The sequence below is a fragment of the Oryx dammah genome, unplaced genomic scaffold (assembly GCF_014754425.2).
Source record: "Oryx dammah isolate SB20612 unplaced genomic scaffold, SCBI_Odam_1.1 HiC_scaffold_2, whole genome shotgun sequence".
Classification (NCBI taxonomy): Eukaryota; Metazoa; Chordata; class Mammalia; order Artiodactyla; family Bovidae; genus Oryx; species Oryx dammah.
In genome coordinates this window covers 158,942,056-158,964,346 of record NW_024070186.1, presented here as the reverse complement: position 1 = coordinate 158,964,346, position 22,291 = coordinate 158,942,056, and the positions used below count along the sequence as shown (strand labels likewise).

Below are 22,291 nucleotides of genomic sequence, written 5' to 3'. Positions count from 1 at the left end.
GGAACTGCCGGGAGAGGTGTGATTATGGTGCAGAGGACTGACAGGCGGGGGGGCGGAGCCAAGGGGCGAGAGGGGCGGGGCCACGCCTGAGACTTGAAATGCTGAGGCTGCAGTGCACAAACAGCATTTAGGCACTAGAGCCTGAGGAGACGGCTGGGTCTCCTCCTGCTCGGCCCTGAGCGCGTTCAGCTGCCGGGATTTGAGCTCTAGAGGGCCGCTGCCGGGACACTGCCCCAGATCGGACCGGTAGAGTGGTGCTCGCTGCCCGCCTCTGACCCCCTCGGATGGCAGAGCCTCCCTTACTGGTTGATACAGTCCAAGGACAAAACACGAATTGGGGATGGCTTCACTAACTCTTTCATTCTTTTGTATAGTTTTCAAGTTGTGATAAGTACACATAAAATTTACCGTTAGTGACAGTGCCTTCACAATGTTGTACAACTATCACCAACATGTAGTTCCAGAACGTTGTCTTTATTCCAAAAGAATATCTGTACCCACTGGCAGTCACCCCTCATTGTCCCCTCCCTCAGCCCCTAGCAAACCTCTTTCTCTGTGGATTTGCATTTTCTGGACATTTCGTATAATCGGAATTTTACATATGGTAATGTTTTGCATCCCGTGTCCTTTACTTGGGAGAAGGCAATGGCACCCCACTCCAGTGCTCTTGCCTGGAAAATCCCATGGACGGGGGAGCCTGGTGGGCTGCAGCCCACGGGGTTGCGAAGAGTCGGACACAACTGAGCGACTTCGCTTTCACTTTTCGCCTTCCTGCATTGGAGAAGGAAATGGCAACCCACTCCAGTGTTCTTGCCTGGAGAATCCCAGGGATCGGGGAGCCTGGTGGGCTGCTGTCTCTGGGGTCGCACAGAGTCGGACACGACTGAAGCGACTTAGCAGCAGCAGTCCTTTACTTATCATGATGTTTTTTAGGTTCATTCAGATTGTAGCATACAGCAGTACTTCGTTTCTTTTGATGGGTGAATAATATTCCATTATATGAATAGACCAATTTTCACTTTGCCTATTTGGGTTGTTTCCACCTTTTCTATGATTGTAAATGGTGCTGCAATGAACATGAGCATACAAGTTTTTAAAATTCTTTTTAAGGTAGTATTTAAGTAGTTTTTTGAAGCTAAGTGTTTTATAGGATTTTCTCATTGAAGATACCAATCATCCCCATTTTGAAGATGAAGAAACTAAGGCGCAGAACTGATGGAACCCTTGCCCAAGTGCTGGCCAGAGGTCTGTCCAGAGTCATGGGCTAGAAACTCAGAGGGTGTGCTCTCTCAGCTTGTTTATTCTCCATGGCTCAGCTCAGTGCTGGAGACTCAGGTGAGTCAGAACCCATCCCTCCAGAATGGACAGTCTCCAGGGGAAACCAAGCAGGGATACAAGGGCCCAGGCAGAGAGTGGGCAGCTCTGCCCCAGGAAGGGCACCAGCAGAGACATCCCCATACTGAGGCTGCCCAGCTCAGGAACCCAGGACCCTTCTGCACCTGGCAGGAGCTGGGATGTGTGAGACACAGGTTAGATCCCCAGAGGTCAGGCCAGGGTAACAATGGGGCTGCTTTCTGCAAGGGGCTTGCTCACCATTGCAGGGGGTTAAGCAGAGGGAGTGACAGTGTTTCAGAAGGATCCTTCTGACAAGCTGGGCAAGGAAGAAAGACAGTCTCTGAGAGGGACAAACAGGAGGAGGAGCAGGTGGGTGCTTCTGCTGCCGGAGGCATCTGGGAAGCACCTGGGAAGAAAGGACCAGGACACCTCTCTTGAGGATGTTCTTGGGAGTGATGGGAGAGCCAGCAGCAGAGAGGTAGAGGGAAACCCCCAGAGGAATGGAATGGGGGCAGACTTCAAAGACAGAGCACAGCCTGGGTGTGGGTTGACATGAGGAGGAGGTGGCCCAGAGGAGACCAACAGCCTGCCCTGCTCCATGCTCTAGAACCTGTGTGACAGAGTTCTCAGCAACAGGCCAGGGCTCCTGCCTAGTTACTCTCTAGGGGTCAGAAAAGGGAATCCCGATCCGGTAAACTCTGGGCCCCACTTCAGCTGAAGCTTAGGCAGACAACAGACACAGGAGTTGATAGGCCTGAAGTCCCTGGAAGGCAGAGTGGCCAGGGCAGTCCCTTCCCCAAAGTCTCCCTTCCCCCAGGGGGCCTCCTCTCCCAGCCTGCCCTCACATGGGCTCCAGCTGCACACTGTGTGTGTGACTGTTGACACCAGCCTATCTATGGCCAGAGCCTGACAAAAACTCCATCACCCTCCAAAGTGAAAGTCAAAGTGTTCGTTGCTACGTCCTGTCTGACTCTTTACAATCCCATGCACTGTAGCCCACCAGGCTCCTCTGTCCATGGAATTCTCCAGGCAAGAACACTTGAATGGGTTGCCATTTCCTTCTCCAGGGGATCTTCCTGACCTAGGGATCGATCTTGCATCTCCTATATTGGCAGACAGATCTTTTTCCGAGAGCCACCAGGGAAACCCATCACCCTCTGCGATGGCGGCTAATCTCCAGTCCTCGGATGTGCTTATATTTACTCAACCAATCCCACGTTGAGAAGTATTTAAGTTGCATTCTTTCCCCTCCGCTTTTTTTTTTTTTTTCCACTTCAGTCCTTTTTCTTTGTTTTAAAGAGTTTTTGTTTGTTTTGTTTTAGCCGCAGGTGCATATTGTGGGATCTTTGCTCCCCAATCAGGGATTAAACCCACACCCTTGGCAACAAAGTCTTGTAGTTTTAACCGCTGGACTGCCAGGAAATTCCCTTCAGTCCTTTTTCAATGGGCCCCCCCACCCTTTTTTTTTTTTTTTTGCTTAGCTCATTAGAAAGGAGAACATCTGTGAAAACACAGATTTAATGGCTATTGGTAGTTTCAAATATAATTTAGATCATTTATTTATTTTTGGCTGTGCTGGGTCTTCATTTCTGCATGCAGACTTTCTCTAGTTGCAAAGAGCCGGGATTACTCTCTAGCAGCAGTGCGCAGGCGTCTCGTTGTGGGGGCCTCTCTTGTTGCAGAGCACGGGCTCCAGGTGCGTGGGCTTCCATAGTTGCATTTCTCGGGCTCTAGAGCGTGGGCTCAGTAGTTGTGGCATGTGGGCTTAGTTGCCCCGCAGCATGTGGAATCGTCCTGGACCAGGGATCAAACCTGTGTTTCCTGCATTGGCAGGCGGATTCCTAACTACTGGGCCACCAGGGAAGTTCTCTAACACAATTTAAATGCATGGACTGCTATGAAGGTTACTCTATGTCCTTGAACCATCTAAGTCCATGCCCCACTCCGCTTGTGGTCCAGCTTCCTCACTGGGGAGGACCCTGGCACTGTCCATTGGCAGGTATACACTGAGCACCTACTGTGTGTCAGGGACACAAAGCCATCATGCTGTGCACCTCTCCCATCCAGATGTATCTCCTCTCTCCCAGGGACAGTCCTCCCCAGTAAAGGGTGCCATCCCTTCCAGCCTCCTTCAGGACCTTGTCCATAACCATCCCCTCTCTTGATACTGGCCATTCCACCTCTCCTGCCATGGCAACTCAGACCCTACAACCTACAGGGGATGCTAAACAAAGCAGAGCTCAGCTTTGGGGTCAACTGAGTTTAATCCCAACTTTGCACTGTGCAGTTGGTGACTGTCTGTGGCTCATGTTCCTCATCTATAAATGGGGACATTAATCATCCCCACCCCTGGGAGTTGTCCTGTGATTCTGACAAGGTAGTGCAGCGCTCAGTGCCTAGACACTTACTGACTGCCAGTAAACCAAGGCAGCCAGCAAGTACTGCGCCAGGCAGCCCTGGCGAGACGGAGCGGTGTCTTCCACTCCTGCCAGTGAGCCACACACACTGCCTCTGGGTGGCAAAGCGGGATTTGTGACCTCCTGTCAAATCAATTCTTCCCATGGCCAGATCCACCAATGAGACTGAATGGGAAGACACAGAAGGAAGGTGCGAGTGGGTCCTAGCTAGTGGGTACACCAGGCAGGAACACTGTATACCATGCCCTTATGGCCCATGGTCCCTGTCCTCCAGTGGTTCCCAGACCAGCCAAGACCAAACAACAGGCCATAGGTGCCTGGGCCATAGGGGAACAAGCAGGGCCTTAAGGGTACTGAGGTTACTGGCTTTACCTCATGGGTTTGGGGGTGAGGCAGGCCCCAGAGTAGACTTTATGGAGATTTGGGACCCAAGAGAGGAGCAGAGATTTGACACCCTAGGAGTTGGAGGTCTGGATCGCCTGGCACAGGGTAAGTGCTTGGGAAGCTGGGACCTGCTAGTCTGCTCCCTGGCCCTAGTGAAAGTAATGAGAAAACTACACCTACTGTATGAACTGGCAATTCCACTTCTAAGTATCTACCCAAGAGAAATGAGGGCCTATGTCTGGAAATGAACATGTAGGAAGAACCTTCATAGGGGCATTACTTACAATGGCCCCAAACTGGAAGCCACCCAAATGCCCATCAAGTGAGGAACAGGGGAGTAAATTCTTACAATGACCCATGTGGCAATTTAAAAAAACAAAAAAACACTGAGAAGAATGGATTTCACTGATACTATGTTGATCCAAAAAAAGGAATAACCAGGAGTACACAGGGCAAGCTCCTGCAAGATAGTCCAGGACAGGCAAAGGAAGCTGTGACTCACTCTTTGGTGACAGAAGTCAGAAAAGCAACTGGAGGGGTAACCTCTAGGGACACATAGTGACTTGAGAGAACTTTCTGGAGTGATGGAAATATTCTATACCTTGATCTCGGCTGTTTACACAGGCCTGTTCAGTTGCCCAGTTGTGTCCAACTCTTTAAAATCCTATCAGGCTGCACACTTAAGATTTATGCACTTTTATGTTTTTTGTGTGTCCGACTCTGCAACCCCATGGACTGCAGCACGCCAGGTTTCCCTGTCCTTCACTATGTCCCAGAATTTGCTCAAATTCACATCCATTGAATTGATGATACCACCTAACCATCTCATCTTTTGTCGCCCCCTTCTCGTCCTGCCCTCAATTTTTCCAATGAATCAGCTCTTCTCATCAGGTGGCCAAAGTTTTGGAGCATCAGCTTCAGCAACAGTCCTTCCAATGAATATTCAGGATTGATCTGTATGTTTTATGCCTCCATAAAAGTTAGTAATACGTAATAATGATGAGAGCGACCAGTTACTGAGTGCTGTGTTCTAGGCACCAACGTCCTTCTCTTAGACCCTGATCCCACTGCCCTGTAAATTATTCGTCCACATGACCACCAAGCACAGGGAAAGCGGTTTTGCAAAGGCCTGGAAACGCCTTTCCAGAACGCAAGGCTTGTTAGGAAGGAGCCTGGGCCTGTCTCTCAGGAAAGGCCATAATCGGCCAACGCGCAGACACTGCGTCCACGGCGCAGGGAACCTCCCAGCGCCGACCCGGCAAAGGTGCGGAAGTGACTCCGGCCCAAAGGGGAGAGCGGACCCCTCCCGCCGCAATCCCGCGGAGCCCGCAGCCTGCAAGATCGGAGACAAGCCAGCCATTCACAGCCGGCCCGGCGCGGGGGTCACTCGATTAAGGGCCTCCGTCACCTAGGCTGACCAAGCGCCTCCAATGGGCGAGCTGTCCCGCAGCAGCCAATGAACAGCAGCCTTACGTCCTGGGCCGGCGCTCCGGCTCCTCGACCGAATTTCCGCAGTGAGCGCTCCACGCAGAATGCCGGTTGGCTCCCAGCCAGCCAATCATCGTGGCGCCTAGGGCGCTCCAACCAATGGCCGCCCGCCTGCCCGCGGCGGACAGCGACGGTTGGTCCGGCGCTCCCGCAGCCCGCGGGAAGCGGGGGCGGATTGGCGCAGGCGGGGCCCAATGGGCCGCACGCGCGAGGCGCGGGGCCTATGAGCGCGCCGGGGGCGGGGCGGGCCCGGCAGCAGGCGGCTGCGAGGAAGAGCGGGCGGCCGGTGGCGGCGGCGTCGGCGGCCGGTGGCGGCGGCGGGCGGCCATGGCGGAGGCGGAGGCCGGCGGCGACGACGGCCGCTGCGTGCGGCTGGACGCCGAGCGGGCCCAGGCGCTGCTGGCAGACGTGGACACGCTGCTGTTCGACTGCGACGGCGTGCTGTGGCGCGGCGAGACGGCGGTGCCCGGCGCGCCCGAGACCCTGACGGCGCTGCGGGCCCGCGGCAAGCGCCTCGGCTTCATCACCAACAACAGCAGCAAGACCCGCGAGGCCTACGCCGAAAAGCTGCGGTGCCTGGGCTTCGGCGGCCCGGCGGGGACCGACGCTGGCCGCGAGGTCTTCGGCACGGCCTACTGCACCGCGCTCTACCTGCGCCAGCGCCTGGCCGGCCCGCCGGCCCCCAAGGCCTACGTGCTGGGCAGCGTGGCCCTGGCCGCCGAGCTGGAGGCCGTGGGCGTCTCCTGCGTGGGCGTGGGCCCCGAGCCGCTGCGGGGCGAAGGCCCCGGCGACTGGCTGGACGCGCCCCTGGAGCCCGATGTGCGCGCCGTCGTGGTGGGCTTCGATCCGCACTTCAGCTACATGAAGCTCACCAAGGCCGTGCGCTACCTGCAACAGCCCGACTGCCTGCTTGTGGGCACCAACATGGACAACCGACTCCCCCTGGAGAACGGCCGCTTCATCGCGGGTCCGTGCGCCCCGGGTGGAGGGAGGCTGGAGGGAGGGCAGCGAGCCCCTCCCGGCCTCTGACCCCCGGCACGCGTCCCCTCCCTCTCCACCCCCGCAGGTACCGGCTGTCTGGTCCGAGCCGTGGAGATGGCCGCCCAGCGCCAAGCCGACATCATAGGGAAGCCCAGCCGCTTCATCTTCGACTGTGTGTCCCACGAGTATGGCATCCACCCAGAGCGCACCGTCATGGTGGGCGACCGCCTGGACACAGACATCCTCCTGGGCGTGACCTGTGGTCTGAAGACCATCCTGACCCTCACGGGCGTCTCCAGTCTGCGAGACGTGAAAAGTAATCAGGAAAGTGACTGCATGGCTAAGAAGAAAATGGTTCCTGACTTCTATGTTGACAGCATAGCCGACCTTTTGCCTGCCCTTCAAGGTTAAAGATTTAGTGTCTTTAATCTCCAGAATAAAAAAGAAAATTGAAAATCACTTACCCAAATTAATAGGTGGGGCTTCAGCATCGCTCAGCTAGGTGGCTTCAAGTTTGCTTACTTGGAGTTAAGCAGAGGCGCTAGTTGTTAACCTTGTAAGTAAACGTTTTGGGCGCGATTTTGTTTACAGATACTTACATTTTAAAATGCACTTTTAAGCTTGGAGGGCATTGTGGGGATCCTGGGCCTTAGGTGCCAGTGGGCCTTGCTGTTGGGTTCAGTGTATGTCCAGGATTCAGGTAACCTCAGGGCCTACTGGTGAGACTGAGGTGGGTCTAGGGGTGTCATGTATTTATTGAAAGTTTCAGGAATCAGTGGGGAGGAGGGACTGATCATTTCCACTGTTGTGAGCAACTTGTGCAAACCAAGCCAGGGCCCCATCGATGTGGTCCTCAGAGGAACCTGCTGCCGCCTCAGGTCTTCACCTGCAGGGTGGAAGCGAAGGAAGGGGCTGCTCTCGGGTGGAGCCTCCCTGTCCGTGGGGTCTGAGGTGCTGCCCTCATCACCCCACACTTCAAAACCACTCCGATGTCACAACTGAGTGTCTGTTCCGTTTTAGAGACGAGGGCTGCCACCCTCACGCAGTCGTGCATTTCTGTAAACTCAGCCCGGCTGAGCCTGGTCCTTTCCAAACGTGCATGTAAACCCAGGTGGTCTGGACTGAGCCTGTTGCTTGGCGAGCAGCCAGGAAGTCATGAATGCCGTCGTTGAACTCAGGGCTGCCGTTCAGGGAGCTCAGAGCAGCATTGGTACCAAAAGTTTTTGTGTGTTAGCTTTCTAACAACTTTGTCAGGTGGTGGACTTGAAGCCTAAGCATATGATTAATAGCTGTGCTCTGTCTTATAGGGAAAATCCCACTGAAGAAATCTGCGTGCCCCACGGCCAGCAGTTGGGCCAAAGGCACGTGCTGGCCAAAGAATGCTTGTCACCCAAGGCTCCCTCTGGGTAGGGGAGGAAAGAGGTGTCCCCCAAAACAGGAATTGAATCTCTTCCTGTCTTCCCAGACACTTGGTTGGGATAGGTGTCATATGCCAGTGGTCCATGAGGCCATCTGTTTTGACCCTGAGGTCCCTTGTCATTTGCCAGTGGGAGAACTGGCTGGGTCCACTGGCTAGCCAAGGTTTCTTGGCAGGGGACCGTGGCCTTTTCTGCCTGCTCCCTGAGTTGCTGACCTTTGAGGCTGGGCCACTGGCTGCACTTGTAGGGGAGTGCCTGGGAAGCTGTTCCTTTTGGCCGACTACTTCCCGGTGCCTCGCCACACACTCAGCAGCTTCTGCTCAGAGCCCATGGTTCTCTCCTAGCCTCAAGATCACCTTGCTCCTTCAGCCACCCTCTAAGAGTTCTCAGAGCAATAAAGCGTGTCCTGGGCCTTGGCTCCTCCCAGGCCTCAGTGTCTGGGGTTCAGACTCTGCCAGGGGCGACGCGAGGGCAGCGGCGCCTGTGAGGTTGGTGGTGCTGACGTTGGCTCTGCGAGGTCGGCTCAAGGTGGGTCTGGATGTTGAGCAGGCCTGTCAGGGCGTTGTCACCCACACCAGGAGCACGCGGCAGGTGCGGCAGCCGGTGACACCTCCCTCTTGCCTGGGCAGCGGCCCAGGAGCCTGTGCATCCTGTCCCCCCACCCCTGTTGCACTGTGTGAACCCAAAGGTGTATTAAACTCTCAACCGCAGCTGACTCTGGTGTTCCTTGCTCTCGCCTGGACAGCAGCCTCTGCGTGGAGGGTGCAGCTGTCTCACCACAGCCGGATGGCCAGGGAGCGGGAGGGGGTACCCTCAGGACAAGGCCATTCTGGGACTCCAATTCAATTTGGGACTCTGAGCACAGAAACTCTGCCCCGTTTGAGGCCCACTACAGAGAGGCGGGTTCTGAAGAATGAGGAAAAACAAGGCACACAAAAAATAACCAGAGAAGGAAGAGATCATGGGGTGAAGCTGGTGAAGGACACGCACTTCCTGAAACCTGCCAGTGCTGGGAGCTACTGGATTTTGGGATCCATAGCCCAAAGCGGCTGGAAACTCATGGCACTGGTCAGTTAGGGACAGCCATGCTGGGCCAGGCAGGGGTCTGTGGGCACGAGGCTGGCCTCACCATCCTGCAGTATGCAGGCAATCCCAGGAGGCTGCCCCTCCAGCAGTGGAACCTCCTAGAAGCTGCCCTGGTCTTGGACAGGCACCTGCGGGCTGCCCTGCATTGGTGGGGACTGGGAAGCAGCTGGGGTGCATGGGAGGAAAGGGAAGTGGCAGAGTCCTATGAAACAGCCACTTGCTGATGGCCCGCTGTATGCCAGGCCCTGTGCCCAGAGTGTAGAGGTAACCTGAGAGACTGGGAACAGGCATCTACAGGAAAATGAAATCAGCCCCCAGCCAGACTTTGTATTATTAAGTCCTGGGCAACCTGGGCTGCCCTCTGCGCCAGCCACTGGGTCTCCACTTCCACAACGGCTCTTGCGCTGCCAGGCCCATGTGCGCTCTGGTCTGTGCAGACCAGGCATCAGGAGAGCCAGGCAGCAATGAGCAGCCCCTCCAGGCGTCTCTGACCTGGATATCAGGTGACGGCTGGGGAGGAAGCAGGGGGGTCAGGCGGGGAGGGGGCCAGGACTGGCTCATCGGAGGTGTCCTGAGGTTTTCCAGCCAACTCAGGAGCAGCAGACAATCTCTCGCATTGTCCCCTGGCTGCAGCATGGGGCAGGGGAGCCACTGGGCCCAGCACCCCCGCCTACGAGGGTGAGCGCTTCCCCCACCCACCCCCTCTTGGGGACAGAGGCCCTGGGCTGCCTGGCAAGGCAAGAAGAGCATCTGTCTCCTGAACTTCCTCAGCCTCTACCTCCCCTGAAGCAGCCCACTGCCTGGCCTCCACTCTGGGCCCTACTGACTCCGATGTGCCTCCAGGTGGAGACCAAGCCCTGTCACGGGCGCTGGAGAGCTCGCGGCCTGCTGCTGCTGCTGGCGCTGGCCACCGCTGCTGCTGTGGTTGGAGGGTTCCTTGGTTTCAGCCACAGCCCTCCTCAGGTGAGGCCCTTCTCAGGACCCAGGCAGAGGCTCAGACAGTCAGGAGGAGGAGGAGGAGACCAGCCCTCCAGTGGGGCCAGGGCAGGGAGCAGACATCAGAAACCCAGAGGAGTGGTGGGTCAGAGCCCTGCAGCTGGGCTGGGGGTGTGTTGAGGCAGCCCCAGCCTGGCCGGCAACCTCCCGCCTCCCACTCAGGCCCCTCTGCAGACGCTCCGCCTGAGCCTCCCAAGCCCAGGCATGCCCCGGTCCAACCAAACCAAGCAGGTGGATGTGGTTCAGAACGTGGCAACCATCTGGGTGACTCCAGCCCAGAGCAACCGCAGCTGGGCAGTGCTATTTGACGGGCAGAGCGTGAGTGGACTGGCAGGGCGGGGTGGGGGGGCAGGGGGGTTCAGGTGGCCCTGCCTCACCTGCCTGCCTGCCCAGGGCTGCGTCTGTTACCGGCCCTCAGAGCACCAGGCCTGCTTCCTGCGCCTGATGGAACCCCGAGACCGTGAGACTCTGCAGCTGCTGGTGAACACCTCTCAGGTGAGGAGCCTCCGGCCAGGGGCCGGACAAAGGGTCCTGTGTGCAGCCTGGGCCCAGGGCAGGCTGGGGCTCCAGTTTCAGGGGAACAGAAGCTCTGTCTTCCTGTGGACGAGGGTGCTGACAAGAGCCAGGGCAGGGCTGGCACGCCACCAGCACGTCCCGGGGTGCATGGGGCCCACCCCGCCAGGAGCAGCGCGAGCATCCTTCTCCACAGCTCCAGGCGACGCGAAGCCCCAGCCAGGTCACCCACTACACCCAGGAGCTGCTGGCAGTGCTTGGGAGCCAAGAGGTGGACCCTGCCCAGGTCGGGGCTCCCGTGCGGCACCTTTGTGCCAAGACCCCCATTTACTGGGCCCGACGTGCAGAGGGTAAGTTGGGGCAGGCTGTGTGGAGGGGCCTGGGCTCCCTTAGGACAGTCTGGGGACGGAGCGGGAAGGGTCCTTTGGGGTTCACAGAGACCCCTCCTCCAGGGCCCCAGAGGCAGCGGCTGCTCTACCTATGTATCGACATCTGCTTCCCGAGCAACATCTGTGTGTCCGTCTGCTTTTATTACCTCCCAGACTGAGCCCCCAGCCTGGTCCCACAGGCCGGTCACCTGGCCGACCCTGTCACCAGTCCATAAAGGGTCGACAGGGATAATAAACCACTCCACCTGGCCGTGACGGTATTCTCTGTGGCCTTGGGGACGCAAAACAGGGCTGGCGGGGGTGGGGGGTGGGTTGAGGAGGCCCTGGCTGGGGGTAAGCGCCAGCCTCGGACGCCCTTGGTGGCTCTAGGTCCTGTGGGTCAAGTTTCTGAAGGAATGAGCCCTGCTGCGTCCACATAAGCAGCCAAGGCTGAGAAAGTCCCGGAGTGGACTGGCCTGGCTGGGGGGACCAGGGTCACTCAGTCCAGTCCGGCGAGCCTTGGATGAAGCAGCCAGCCCATGGGTGTCACGTTGACCTGGGCAGCTGGACAGACACACCCGGCTAGTGCCGCCTGGATGGCTGCCTGCAGTACCCAGGAACAAGGCTAGCCCAGCACGCTGTCATTGAAGGCCAAGCACACGACGGCTTTCTGGTGGCCGCCGTACTCTCTCTTGATCTCGCCTGTCTCCACGCACCAGAGCCGGGCCAGGTTGTCAGAGGAAGCTGCAGGGAGGGAGGGAGAGCACGGATGGGGTTCGGGGAGCAGCCCCGGGCCGGGCCAATGGGGTGGGGGGCAGGGCGGTGGGGCCCACCAGTGACGATGTACTGTGAGTCCCCCGAGAAGGCACAACCCCACATCCAGCCCCGAGATGACTCTCCGGGGTTGCTGCTCTTGATGCTCAGCTCCGTCATCAGGGAGAAGTTGGACGTCCTCCAGATCTTGCATGTCTGGTCAGCTGAGCAGGTGGCGAGGAGCCTGGGGGCGGGGGTGAGCGCAGCAGGGGTGCCATCAACAGCCGCTCCCATCCCGCACTCCTGTGCTGTCCTCCAAGCAGACCCCAAAGCATCAGGCCCCAGCCCCAGGCATACCACCTCCTGCCCCCCAGCCCTGCACACACGTGGAGTCGGGGCTGAAGCGGCACTGCAGGGCATAGCGGGTGTGCGCTGGGATCTTGGTCTTGGGGATGAGCTGTGTCACCTCATCGCCAATGCCTCCAGTCAGGTTCCAGACATAGCAGTTCCCCTGCCGGGGAGGAGGGAAGTCACAGGAGGCCGGGGCCTCCGGTCTGACAGGTGGGGGAGGATACCCAGCAGCAAGACCTAGATCCAGGGGCTGCCATCCAGCACTGCGGCTATGCACAAGGACCTGGGGGCCGGGGATATGCGACAAGGAGCACCGGGGAGACCCGGCCCTGAACAAGGGCCACACCTGATGGGCTGAGAGGGCAGGAGGTCATGCCTGGCCTTCCTGAAGGATGCGCCTGGCCAACAGGAATGTGCAGAACAAGACGGGATGAGGGCAGCCAGACACAGGGAACTGCAGGGCAAAGGCTTGGGAGTGGACAGTTTGGAGATGTTGAGGGATAACTGGTTCGCTGACATCAAATGGACATTAAAGGAAGAAAAGGAGGCTGGATAGGAGTCCAGGGGTCAGATGGCAGGGTCCTGAGGCCCTGGTAAGGAGCCCGGGGCATCTCAGTGTTAACCTAGGAGAGGGAGGTGGTCAGGCTGCTCCTGCTGAAGGGTGCTCTGCATTGGGACAGGGAGATGTCACAGGGGAAGGAGGTCAGAGAGGCTCCAGCCACTGTCGGGAGAGAGGAGGGAGACTGGGACCAGGAGGAAAGAAAGAAGTGGACAACTGGAAAGAATGGAGGTGGAGAGGCCCCGTCTGCCACATGGGCCATGGCCGGCGGCCAGAGGCTGCACGGGCGTGACCCCCAGGGTTCTGGCTCTGGGGGCTAGGTCAGAGCTGGAGCCCCGGTTGGGGAAGCAGGACTCGGGAGGAGAGGGGAGAGGCCACAGAGACACATGGGGCATGAGCCCACCTGCAGGAACAGGGTTCTAAAGAACAGGGCACCGAACTGCACCCTCTCCCCGGGACTCACAGTGCTATTGACAGCAGCCATGTAGCTGGCGTCTGGGTCGATGTGGGCGGATGTGATGGAGACCTCTGGCTCCGGGATCAGCTGCTCATTGTGGTCGGTTTTCAAGTCCCAGATGTGGATGGCACCACTTTGGTCACCCACGATGAGCTCCGCCTGAGGAGGTGCCGGAGAGGTGAGGCCGGGCAGCACCCCTGCCCTCCAGAGCCCCAGGGTGCCCAGCCCCAGGCGGCCCCCTCACCTGGTTGGGGTGCAGGCACACACAGTTAATGGGCGCATTCACCTGGAAGATTCGCTGACACTGCAGGTTCCGGGACCTTCGAGATGGGGGGACACACCCCATCTGTGGTGTGTGGCCATCGGTGCCCCACTCCTCCCCGAGAGACCCTTTCCTTTGCTCTTTGGTACAGCTCATTCCAGACCCCTCTGTGGGATCAGACTAAGGATCTGCCCAGGGTGGGGGTGGTGGGGTCTTTGTGGGTCTGCCTCCCTGCCCTACCTGCTTTCCTCACCTGCCTTCAAAAAGTCACCTGCATAGACAGTCTCCTGGGCTGGCCCTCACCCTACCCACCCTGGCAGCAAGCTGCTCCCCCCCATCCCCCCCCCGTGCCCACACCTGAGGTCCCAGATACGGGCGGTGCAGTCCTCCCCGCCCGTGTACATCCAGCGCCCGTCCTCGTGGAAGCCCACCGACGCGACGTTCTTGTTGACCCCATCGTAACTGATGATGGGGTTGGGGTTATTGGAGTTGAGGTCATACATGCGAATGTGCTGGTAACCTAGGAGCAGAGGCCAAACAAGTGAGGCTGTGCCGACGGACCTAGGAGAAATCAGGGGTTGGGGTGGAGGGCAGGGTACCTGCAGCTGCAATCATGGTGCGGTCGGGTGTGATCTCCAGCGCGTTCACCTGCTGGGTCTGTTAAGGAGGGTGACCAACAGGGGCCTCCGAGGCCTCCACCCCGGCGGGTTCAGGGCCGCGACCTTCCCACCGGGCATCCTGTCCGGCACCACCCGCCCCATCGCCCCAGGGGAGGATACGGAGTCCTGGTGCTGCACAGTTCGAGTACAGATCCCGCTGTGGGCCTGCCAGAACCGCACCGTGTGGTCATAGCCTGCAGTGGCCAAGATGACAGGGTCACTGCCCACTGTGCCTGGAGACGTATTCATGGTGTGGCTGCCGGAAGGACTCGGATCGACACAGGGCACTAGGTCTGACCCGCAGGGGCCAGAAATCAGAGCATCTAGAGCAAAGATGGGGAGTGCAGTGTTTAGAGAATACCCTACGTCCTAAATACGTTACAGCAGATTACTTGGTGCTGGGAATAATGAAATCATCCCCATTTTAGACACGGAGAAAACCGAGACGCGGAGAAGTTCAGGGCAACCGGCAAGGGACAGCTCCGCGCTCCGAGCCGCGGGCTCCGTTCCCCGCCCCGAGAGCCGCCGCCGGAACGCCCTCCACCAGCGGCCTGCAGGGGGCAGTCGCGCCGCGGGCGCAGCGGTACTGCAGGGGCGGGCCGCGCATGCGCAGGGCTGCGTACTGGCCCGCGAGCGAAGCCTGAGCGCTGCGACCGCGCGTGCGTAGTGGGCCTGCGGCGGGCCCTATGGGGCGGCGTGGGGGAGCTCCCTGGCTGGACCCTCGAGCTTCCCCGCGCTCCGCCGACCGCCCTGACTCTGTCCCGCGGAGCCAGCGCCCCCCGGGCGCGCTCTCCCGGCCACTGGATATCGCCTTCCAGCCCTCGTCCCGCGCCCCCCGTACCTTTCAGGCGGCTCCGCGTTCCGCCGCGGCCCAGGACGGCTAGCGGAGCCGGAGCAGGTCGATAAAGGCAGAGCATCGAGTTATCGATGGGCTAGTAGGGCGACACCAAGGGGCGCGAGGGACGGGGGTGGCGGGGACGAGACTGAAGCTCTGGGGTAGAAGGCTCCTGTCTCCTGGGAAGAAGCGGTACAGGCCCCGGGACGAAAGCAGCGACCCCAGCCTTTTCCCCTCTCGGGGACCCCACCCTCCCGAGAGCGGTTCCCTAGGCCGGGTGGTACCATCCACCCACCCACCCCCATCCGTCTGGTGCCCACTAGGATTCCCAGGTAATTTACAGGACATCCAGTTGCATTTGATTTCAGGTAAGCAACGTGTTTTGTTGAGTACAGCCTAAATATTGCACGGGATATACTTATACTAAAAAGTTCTACGTTGCTTGCGTGAAATTCAAGTGTGTTTAAGTGTCCTGTAGTTTTATTTGCTACATCAGGCAACCCCTAGTCTGGGCCCTGTCAGGCCTGTGCAGACCCATTGGACCCTCAGGTCCCTTCACTAATCCCAGGGACCCCTCCATTGCTGGGGTCCCTCACGGCTCCTCTTCCATCCAGCCTTCCCACATTCTACACACGTGGCCTCAGAAAAAAATAAAAAGAATCTTGCGACAGCCTCTCCCAGGGCGTCTTCCCACCAGGCTTCTAAATTGAGCTGCACCCCTTTTCCTTCCTCTGGCCCCTTGACCAAGGCCATGTCCACCCAGGCCCTGGTCCCGGCAACCTTCCTCCCTGAATCTTCCCTCTTTCCTTTCTGTCAGTGTTTCTTTATCTTGGCTGTCTTTGTTTAATTTTTTGTCTGTGCACCATGTGACATGCGGGATCTTAGTTCCCCGACCAGGGGTTGAACCTGTGTCCACTGCAGTGGAAGTACCAAGCCTGAACCCCTGGACTTCCAGGGAAGTCCCTCCCTCAGCATTTCCACACCACCCTTCCAGACGGCACCCTTTCAGAAATCCAGCCTCACTTCTCACTAGCAGCTTGACTCGCTGTCAGCTGTCATGTTTTACTCCCAGCTCTCCAGTGAGAGTTTCACAAGGTCACTGGCCATCTCACACTGCCAAACACAGTGCATACTTTTCTCATGCATCTTGCTACGTCTGTCTACACAGTGGCTGACAGCACTGCTCCTAGAAAGCTCCTGTGACTGTTCCTAGCTTCTTGCCTCCCGCGTTCATTCTCTTTCTCTGCCTTCCCCTCAAGGCTGGCAGCCTCCAGAGATCCTGTGTCCACCCTATCCCTGGGGCTCCTGCCCACTCTCCAGGGATTTCAGTACCTTCCTTGCTCCGGGTCCTTCCTTCCCTGTCTCCAGCTCACAGCCAGCTCCCTGTTTGACATTGTCCATCAAGGGCCCCACAGACCCCTCTGCTTCCCATGGCCAAGACAGTTCATGATGGACCTGCCCCCAAAGGCTTTCTCTTCTGTGTGTGGTGCCCACCCATAAGTGACAGCCAGACGGGATCCCATGGACCACCACCCCTCTCAGGAGCAGCTTCCCCATCACCCTTCTCCTGCCCCCTCCAGGCTGTCCTTCACATTATAGAGTGGTCTTCTGTATACCTAAGACTGAGGACTTCCCTGGTGATCCAGTGGTTCAGAATCTACCACCTAATGCAGGGGCTGCTCCTGCTGCTAAGTCGCTTCAGTCGTGTCCGACTCTGTGACCCCAGAGATGGCAGCCCACCAGGCTTCACCGTCCCTGGGATTCTTCAGGCAAGAACACTAGAGTGGGTTGCCATTTCCTTCTCCAGTGCAGGAAAGTGAAGAGTGAAAGTGAAGTCGCTCAGTCCTGTCCAACTTCGCGACCCCATGGTCTGCAGCCCGCCAGGCTCCTCCGTCCATGGGGTTTTCCAGGCAAGAGTACTGGAGTGGGTTGCCATTGCCTTCTCCCTAATGCAGGGGATGTGAGTTCAATCCCTGGTCGGGGAGCCAAGATCCCACATGCCGCAGGGCAACTAAGCCCACGCATTGCAGGTACTAAGCTTACAGCTAGTGAGCTTACATGCCACAACTAAGACCTGATGCAGCCAAACATAAAGGAATATTTTTTAACTAAAAAAAAATCCTAAGCCTAAACCTTGTAAGAATCCTGCAAGTGTCACCCATCACCCTTCAGACTCCTGGGCCCAGCCCCTGCCAACCCTGCAGCTTTCTCCTCTCCACTGCACAAGCCATGAGTGAACGGCGGCAGTCTCAGAATTCACTGCACTCTCTCTTTGAACCCTTGCCCACACCTAGGATGTGTCATCTCTGCCTCTTTACCTGCTGAACTCCTGATTTTTTTAGCACCTTTCATAGCTTTGAGAGCTTATTCTGTATGGAGGGGCTATACCGAATGTTTTGTTTGAATTGAGGTGAAATTCACATTACATGAACGTTGCCATTTTTAAGTGAACAATTCAGTGGCACTTAATGTTGTGCAACCACCACTTCTGTCTAGTTCCAGAACATTCCCATCATTCCAAAAGAACCCCACCTCCCCCACCACCCGTTAGCACTCACTCCCCATCCCCCACCCCACCTCCCCTCAGCCCCTGGCAGCCAGTGATCCGCTTCCTGACTCCATGGATTTACCTCTTCTGGACAGTTCATAGAAATGAAGTCATACAATATATGGCCTTTTGTGTTTGGTTTCTTTCACTGGGCATAACATTTTCTGGGTTCATCCAGGTTGTAGCCTGTGTCAGTGAAAGTGAAAGACTCTTTGCAACCCCATGGACTATACAGTCCATGGAATTCTCCAGGCCAGAATACTGGAGTGGGTAGCCTTTCCCTTCTCCAGGGGATCTTCCCAACCCAGGGATTGAACCCAAGTCTCCTGCATTGTAGGTGGTGCTTTACCAGCTGAGTCACAAGGAAGCCTGTATTAGTACTTCATTCCTTTTTATGGCTGAACAATAGTTCATTGTATGGATGGACCATATTTCATTTATCCATTTTTCCATTCATTGATGGACACTTGATAAGATGGTTTCCACGTTTTAGCTAGTACAAATAATGCTGACAATGAACGTCTCTGTTCAAGTACTTCTGAGTACCCGTTTTGATTTTTCTCGAGTATATAGTAGCAGTGGGGCTGCTGCGTCTTGTCATTCCACGTTTCAGTTTGTGAGGAACCGCCAAACTGGGCTGAGCCTTTTACCCCTATTCTGCATTGGGTCTTCGCAATAACCCTGCCAAGGAGGAACCACCCCCATTTTGTAGGTGAGAAAACTGAGGCTTGGGGCTTCCCTGGTAGCTCAGTGGTAATCCACCTGCCAACGCAGGAGACGTGAGTTCGATCCCAATCCAGGAAGATCCCACATGCCATGGAGCAACAAAGCTACTGAGCGCACATACCCTAGAGCCCATGCTCTTCAACAAAAGAAGCCACTGCAATGAGAAGCCCGGCACTGTAACTAGAGAGTGGGCCCCGCTTGCTGCAACTAGAGAAAGCCTGCTCAGCGATGAAGACCCAACGCAGTCAAAAAGAAATTAAATTAAAAAACCCCCGAGGCTCACAGATATAGAGTCACACATCCCAGGGCACGTGGTTAGAACGCAGCAGAAACCACCCCACTGGGCTCAGCTACGCCCTGACCTTGCCCCTTCTGGCTGGGCGACTGCATGTGGGCACACCCACCCCACAAACATGCTCATCTTCCTCTTGAAGTCCAGGTGCTCCCCAGGGCAGCTCCGGGGAGTGGCAGATGGATATGCGGGCCTGGGAATACCTGAAGGATGTCCAGAGCAGCGTAAAGCCTGAGAGCCTGAAGTGTGGGAGAGAGGCGGGCCCGGGAGAGGGCTGGGGGACACAGCCAGGTGTCTGAGTCCTGAGCATTTTTGTGAGGACTCGGTGGGGGGCTTCCCAGGTGACGCTAGGGGTAAAGAAGCCCCTTGCCAATGCAGGAGACATAAGAGACACGAGTTCGATCCCTGGGTCAGGACGATCCCCTGGAGGAGGACATGGCAACCTACTCTAGTCTTCTTGCCTGGAGAATCCCATGGGCAGAGGAGCCTGGCAGGCTACAGTCCATGGGGTCGCACAGAGTTGGACACGACTGAAGTGGCTTGGCCCTGGGGGAGGGCTGCATATGTCCCATGCCTAGGGGGTAACTGAGGGACCAGGCCAGGCTCCCCGTCCCGCCTGAGTAGCTCCAGCATCCCTGCTGGGCAGAAAAGGGAGACTCGACCCATGGTTGAGGATCCCTTCCACGTACTAAGCATCAGCTGAGCAATGTACAGAGGTGGCATCTTTGAGAATGATAGAAACCGTAGCTCTCAGACTTCATGCTCCCAGCAGTCCACCGGGAGGGGATGTTCACCATCACCATTTTTTACATAAGGGGCTGGACCCCAGAGCCCTGGGGGGCTGGGTGGCGCCAGGGAGCCCCTGGCAGGGCACACAGCTGGTGGGCAGGAGCAGGGCTTGTCCTGCGGCCAGGGGAGGGGAGAGGTTGCTGTGCAGCTGGGCAGGGGGCCAGCCCAGGCTGCAGTGAGGCAGCCGCTTCACTCCAGGCTGAGCCTCGGCAATTCTGCTGGTTCAGCGGCCCCTCCTCCTGGGATCGTCCTCCCAGGCCCGACTTCCTGGAGGGCTGCCCAGGTCCCATGCCTCTGTATCCTCATATCCCTGGCCAAAGCGGATGGCCCGCTCTGTCGCCCCCATCCCTGGGATGGGGGGACCCCAGGAAGGTTCACATCTCTGTTTCCAGGTGGACCCTCCCATCAGCCGTGGGCTGTGGGCAGAACTGCTGGCCCATTTTACAGATGGGCCAGCTGAGCATAGGGAGCTTGTCCTGGGTTCTCTGGGCTGGTTGGTAGCGGATCTAGAATGCCTGATTCCTCCTAGGGCATTAGCCTCACCTCTCAGAACGAATCGAGCAGAGTCTGTCAGCTCTCTCCCCAGGTCTGTCCTGAAAGGATGATGGGCCACACAGCAAGTTGCCCACCCCCAGGTCTATCTAACTAACCTGTTAGTTGTCTAGAGTGGAGGTGGGTAGAGACTGGAGGCGAGGCAGCTAGAGGCAGGGCCAGTTCATTTTCCAGAGCTATGTGATCATTCTAAACTAGGACTTGGCCTTTCAGGTATGATGAAGGTGTATTTGTCAAGGTAGGATGATAGAACATAGTTTATTTAACATGTTATTAGCACGACTTATAATGTTTAAATTCTTAGACATTTGTTGTGTGGGCCTCTGCTCATACTCCTGCCCCAGGCCCTGAAAATCTTAGGCTCAGACCAGAGTGGTTTGCTACAGTCTCTGCAACCCCATGAACTGCAGTACGCCAGGTTTCCCTACGCTTTACCATCTCCCGGAGTTTGCTCAAACTCAACTCACGTACATAGAGTTGATGTGCCATCTAACCATCTCATCTCTTCTTTGTCACTCTCTTCTCCTGCCTTCAGTCTTTCCCAGCATCATCATCTTTTCCAATGAGTCGGCTCTTTGCATCAGGTGGCCAATGTGTTGAAGCTTCAGCTTCAGCCTCAGTCCTTCCAGTGAGTATTTGGGGCTGATTTCCTTTAGGATTGACTGGTTTGATCTCCTTGCTGTCCAAGGAATTCTCAAGAGCCTTCTCCAACACCACAGTTCATGGTTTGTCTCAGCCAGCCAAAACATAAAAATAATGGTAAGGATGCTAACTAACTTTTTTGTGTGTGTGTTTGTTTTTTTTTGGTACTGTTTCCTGTGTGCTAGGCACACTGTTAAGCTCTGCAGATGAATAAAATGCAATTGCTACCCAGATGGGGAATATCACAATACCCACAGAAGCGATTTGCTGAGCACTTACTAAGTTCTACGGCAAAGTGCTTTATAGGTAGCATCACAGTTAATCCTCAAATAATCTACAGGGAGGTATCACTCCCTATTTTACCAAGGGGGAATCAAGATGCAGAAAGACAAAGTGACTGGAAAAGCAAATCTGGTAAGAGGGAGAACTGGGACAAAGGCAGAGGTGGTTGTGGGTTCAGATCTCAGACTCATGAACTGGAAACTCTGGGACCTCAGGTGAGTCACTTGGCTTTTCTGAGCCTCACTTGAATCTTCATCTGTAAAAAGGGTACAGTAAGTCCAGGTTCACCTACGAAGTGACCAGCATGGTGCCTGACACAGCAGGTGCCCAGGAATTGGTAACCATAAAGGGTCGGGGAAAAGGCCCTTGGGTTTAGGGACCCCCATGGATGTAAGACATCGGCCTGCTCTCCAGCTTCATGGGAGACCCTACGGGGGGACTGACCAGCTGCCCAGATCAGGGAATCCCAGTGCCTGCTGCTCACCCTCCTCCACCCTCTGGCTGCCTCTTCCTGGACCAGCTTGATGATCTGGGTGGGAGAGGGGTGTCCCGCCATCATGTGTGTGAATCTTCCCAAAGCTGCCTGGAGGAGGGATCATCTGCCCGGAGGAGGGATCATCTGCCCGTCCTTGCAAATGAGGAAAGAGTCTGAGCAGCTCTGTCTCTAGGATGCTGCAGCCATGACAAACAAGGTGAGGCCTCGAGGAGGCTGAGGTCAGAAGGATGAGACCTGTGTGTGTGTGTATAGGGGGAGTGGGGGAGCTGTCAGAAGCTGTGGCTGGAGGCTGGGGGGGTAAGCAGGCTTGTGTGGGGGTTCAGGTTGCTGCTGGGCAAGGCTGTGACCCCACTGGTGCTGGGGGTGGGGTTATTGAAGCCCCCTTACAGGCCCCCCCCCACCCCCGCTTGTGGATCTGAAGAGTTACATCCCACTCAGTGCTGGGGATGAAGTAACGCAGTCCCTCTTAGTGGAAGGGCTAGGGGGCTGGTGATGATGGGCAGGCGCACTGAGGTCGGGGTTCAGATTGAGGCGGGGGTGGGGGTCGCGGAGCATTGTTTGTGGAGAGAGCTGGAGACAGCAGGGCGTGAAGGTGCAGTTGCGGGGCGGGGGGTGTGCGGGTTCCCTGACACCGAATTCATTACTGGGAGATTCCTCTTCACAGTCCCTCGACACCTCCCACGGGAGCCACGGGCCAGAAATGTCTGACAGCCTCTGGCGGCCCGGCTCCCTCGCCCGGTGCCCGGGTCTCTCGGTGCGCGGGTCCCCGCCCGCCCACTGCCAGAGTCCCTCCCCCCGTGGGTCCCGCAGCCTCTGGAAGGCTCTCGGGCTCTGCCTGGTGTCGCCGCCGAGTCGGGGCTCAGCGTCCAGTCCCCCGGCCATCGCCCGGGCCGCGGGGTGTCCGCAGAGGCCAGGCCCGGAGCCGCGCGGCCCGCACGTGGGGAGGGGGCGTCTCGGGAGGACGGAGCCAGAGGTAGGGGCGGAGCCAAGGAGCCGGGCGCGCGGCCGGCGCGGGCGCACCGAGGTCAGCGGCCGCAGGAGGGGGACCCAGGCGTCCGGGAGGCGGCGCCAGGTGCCGCGCCCCCGCCTCGCGCCCGCCGCC

The 22,291-nt window shown here is 57.4% G+C and overlaps 3 protein-coding genes across 4 annotated transcripts; 2 read left to right on the top strand and 1 right to left on the bottom strand.

The window, feature by feature from the left end:
• The first annotated feature begins 5,908 nt into the window (after positions 1-5,908).
• Positions 5,909-7,064, top strand: LOC120873563 (phosphoglycolate phosphatase). The gene is made up of 2 exons (XM_040254268.1): positions 5,909-6,591; positions 6,691-7,064. The coding sequence occupies exons 1-2, from the start codon at positions 5,952-5,954 to the stop codon at positions 7,014-7,016; spliced, it is 966 nt and encodes a 321-aa protein (XP_040110202.1). The 5' UTR covers positions 5,909-5,951; the 3' UTR covers positions 7,017-7,064.
• A 998-nt stretch (positions 7,065-8,062) lies between these two features.
• BRICD5 (BRICHOS domain containing 5) lies at positions 8,063-11,257 on the top strand. 2 transcript variants are annotated; one of them, XM_040254242.1, is made up of 6 exons: positions 8,063-9,091; positions 9,953-10,072; positions 10,268-10,423; positions 10,499-10,600; positions 10,815-10,968; positions 11,071-11,257. In XM_040254242.1, exons 1-6 carry the CDS (start codon positions 8,108-8,110, stop codon positions 11,163-11,165), a joined length of 1,611 nt encoding a protein of 536 aa, XP_040110176.1. In that variant the 5' UTR covers positions 8,063-8,107; the 3' UTR covers positions 11,166-11,257. The 2 variants fall into 2 exon arrangements, with proteins under 2 accessions (XP_040110176.1, XP_040110167.1); XM_040254233.1 differs by having other exon boundaries at positions 10,815-11,257.
• On the bottom strand, positions 11,128-14,942 carry MLST8 (MTOR associated protein, LST8 homolog). Its single transcript, XM_040254256.1, has 9 exons — positions 14,869-14,942; positions 14,148-14,350; positions 13,968-14,019; positions 13,726-13,888; positions 13,351-13,426; positions 13,113-13,265; positions 12,126-12,250; positions 11,820-11,983; positions 11,128-11,730 (listed from the first exon to the last, which is right to left on the bottom strand). The coding sequence occupies exons 2-9, from the start codon at positions 14,274-14,276 to the stop codon at positions 11,612-11,614; spliced, it is 981 nt and encodes a 326-aa protein (XP_040110190.1). The 5' UTR covers positions 14,277-14,350; positions 14,869-14,942; the 3' UTR covers positions 11,128-11,611.
• Positions 14,943-22,291: the final 7,349 nt, after the last annotated feature.

Coding starts and splice junctions, on each gene's coding strand:
- LOC120873563 (XM_040254268.1), top strand. CDS start 5,952: ATGGCGGAGGCGGAGGCCGGCGGCGACGACGGCCGCTGCGTGCGGCTG. Junction 6,592..6,690: donor GAACGGCCGCTTCATCGCGG/GTCCGTGCGCCC, acceptor CCACCCCCGCAG/GTACCGGCTGTCTGGTCCGA.
- BRICD5 (XM_040254233.1), top strand. CDS start 8,108: ATGAGGCCATCTGTTTTGACCCTGAGGTCCCTTGTCATTTGCCAGTGG. Junction 9,092..9,952: donor GCTGGAAACTCATGGCACTG/GTCAGTTAGGGA, acceptor ATGTGCCTCCAG/GTGGAGACCAAGCCCTGTCA. Junction 10,601..10,814: donor TGCTGGTGAACACCTCTCAG/GTGAGGAGCCTC, acceptor CCTTCTCCACAG/CTCCAGGCGACGCGAAGCCC.
- MLST8 (XM_040254256.1), bottom strand. CDS start 14,276: ATGAATACGTCTCCAGGCACAGTGGGCAGTGACCCTGTCATCTTGGCC. Junction 13,889..13,967: donor CACCATGATTGCAGCTGCAG/GTACCCTGCCCT, acceptor CTCTGCTCCTAG/GTTACCAGCACATTCGCATG. Junction 13,427..13,725: donor GCCCGTATCTGGGACCTCAG/GTGTGGGCACGG, acceptor CCCATCTCGAAG/GTCCCGGAACCTGCAGTGTC.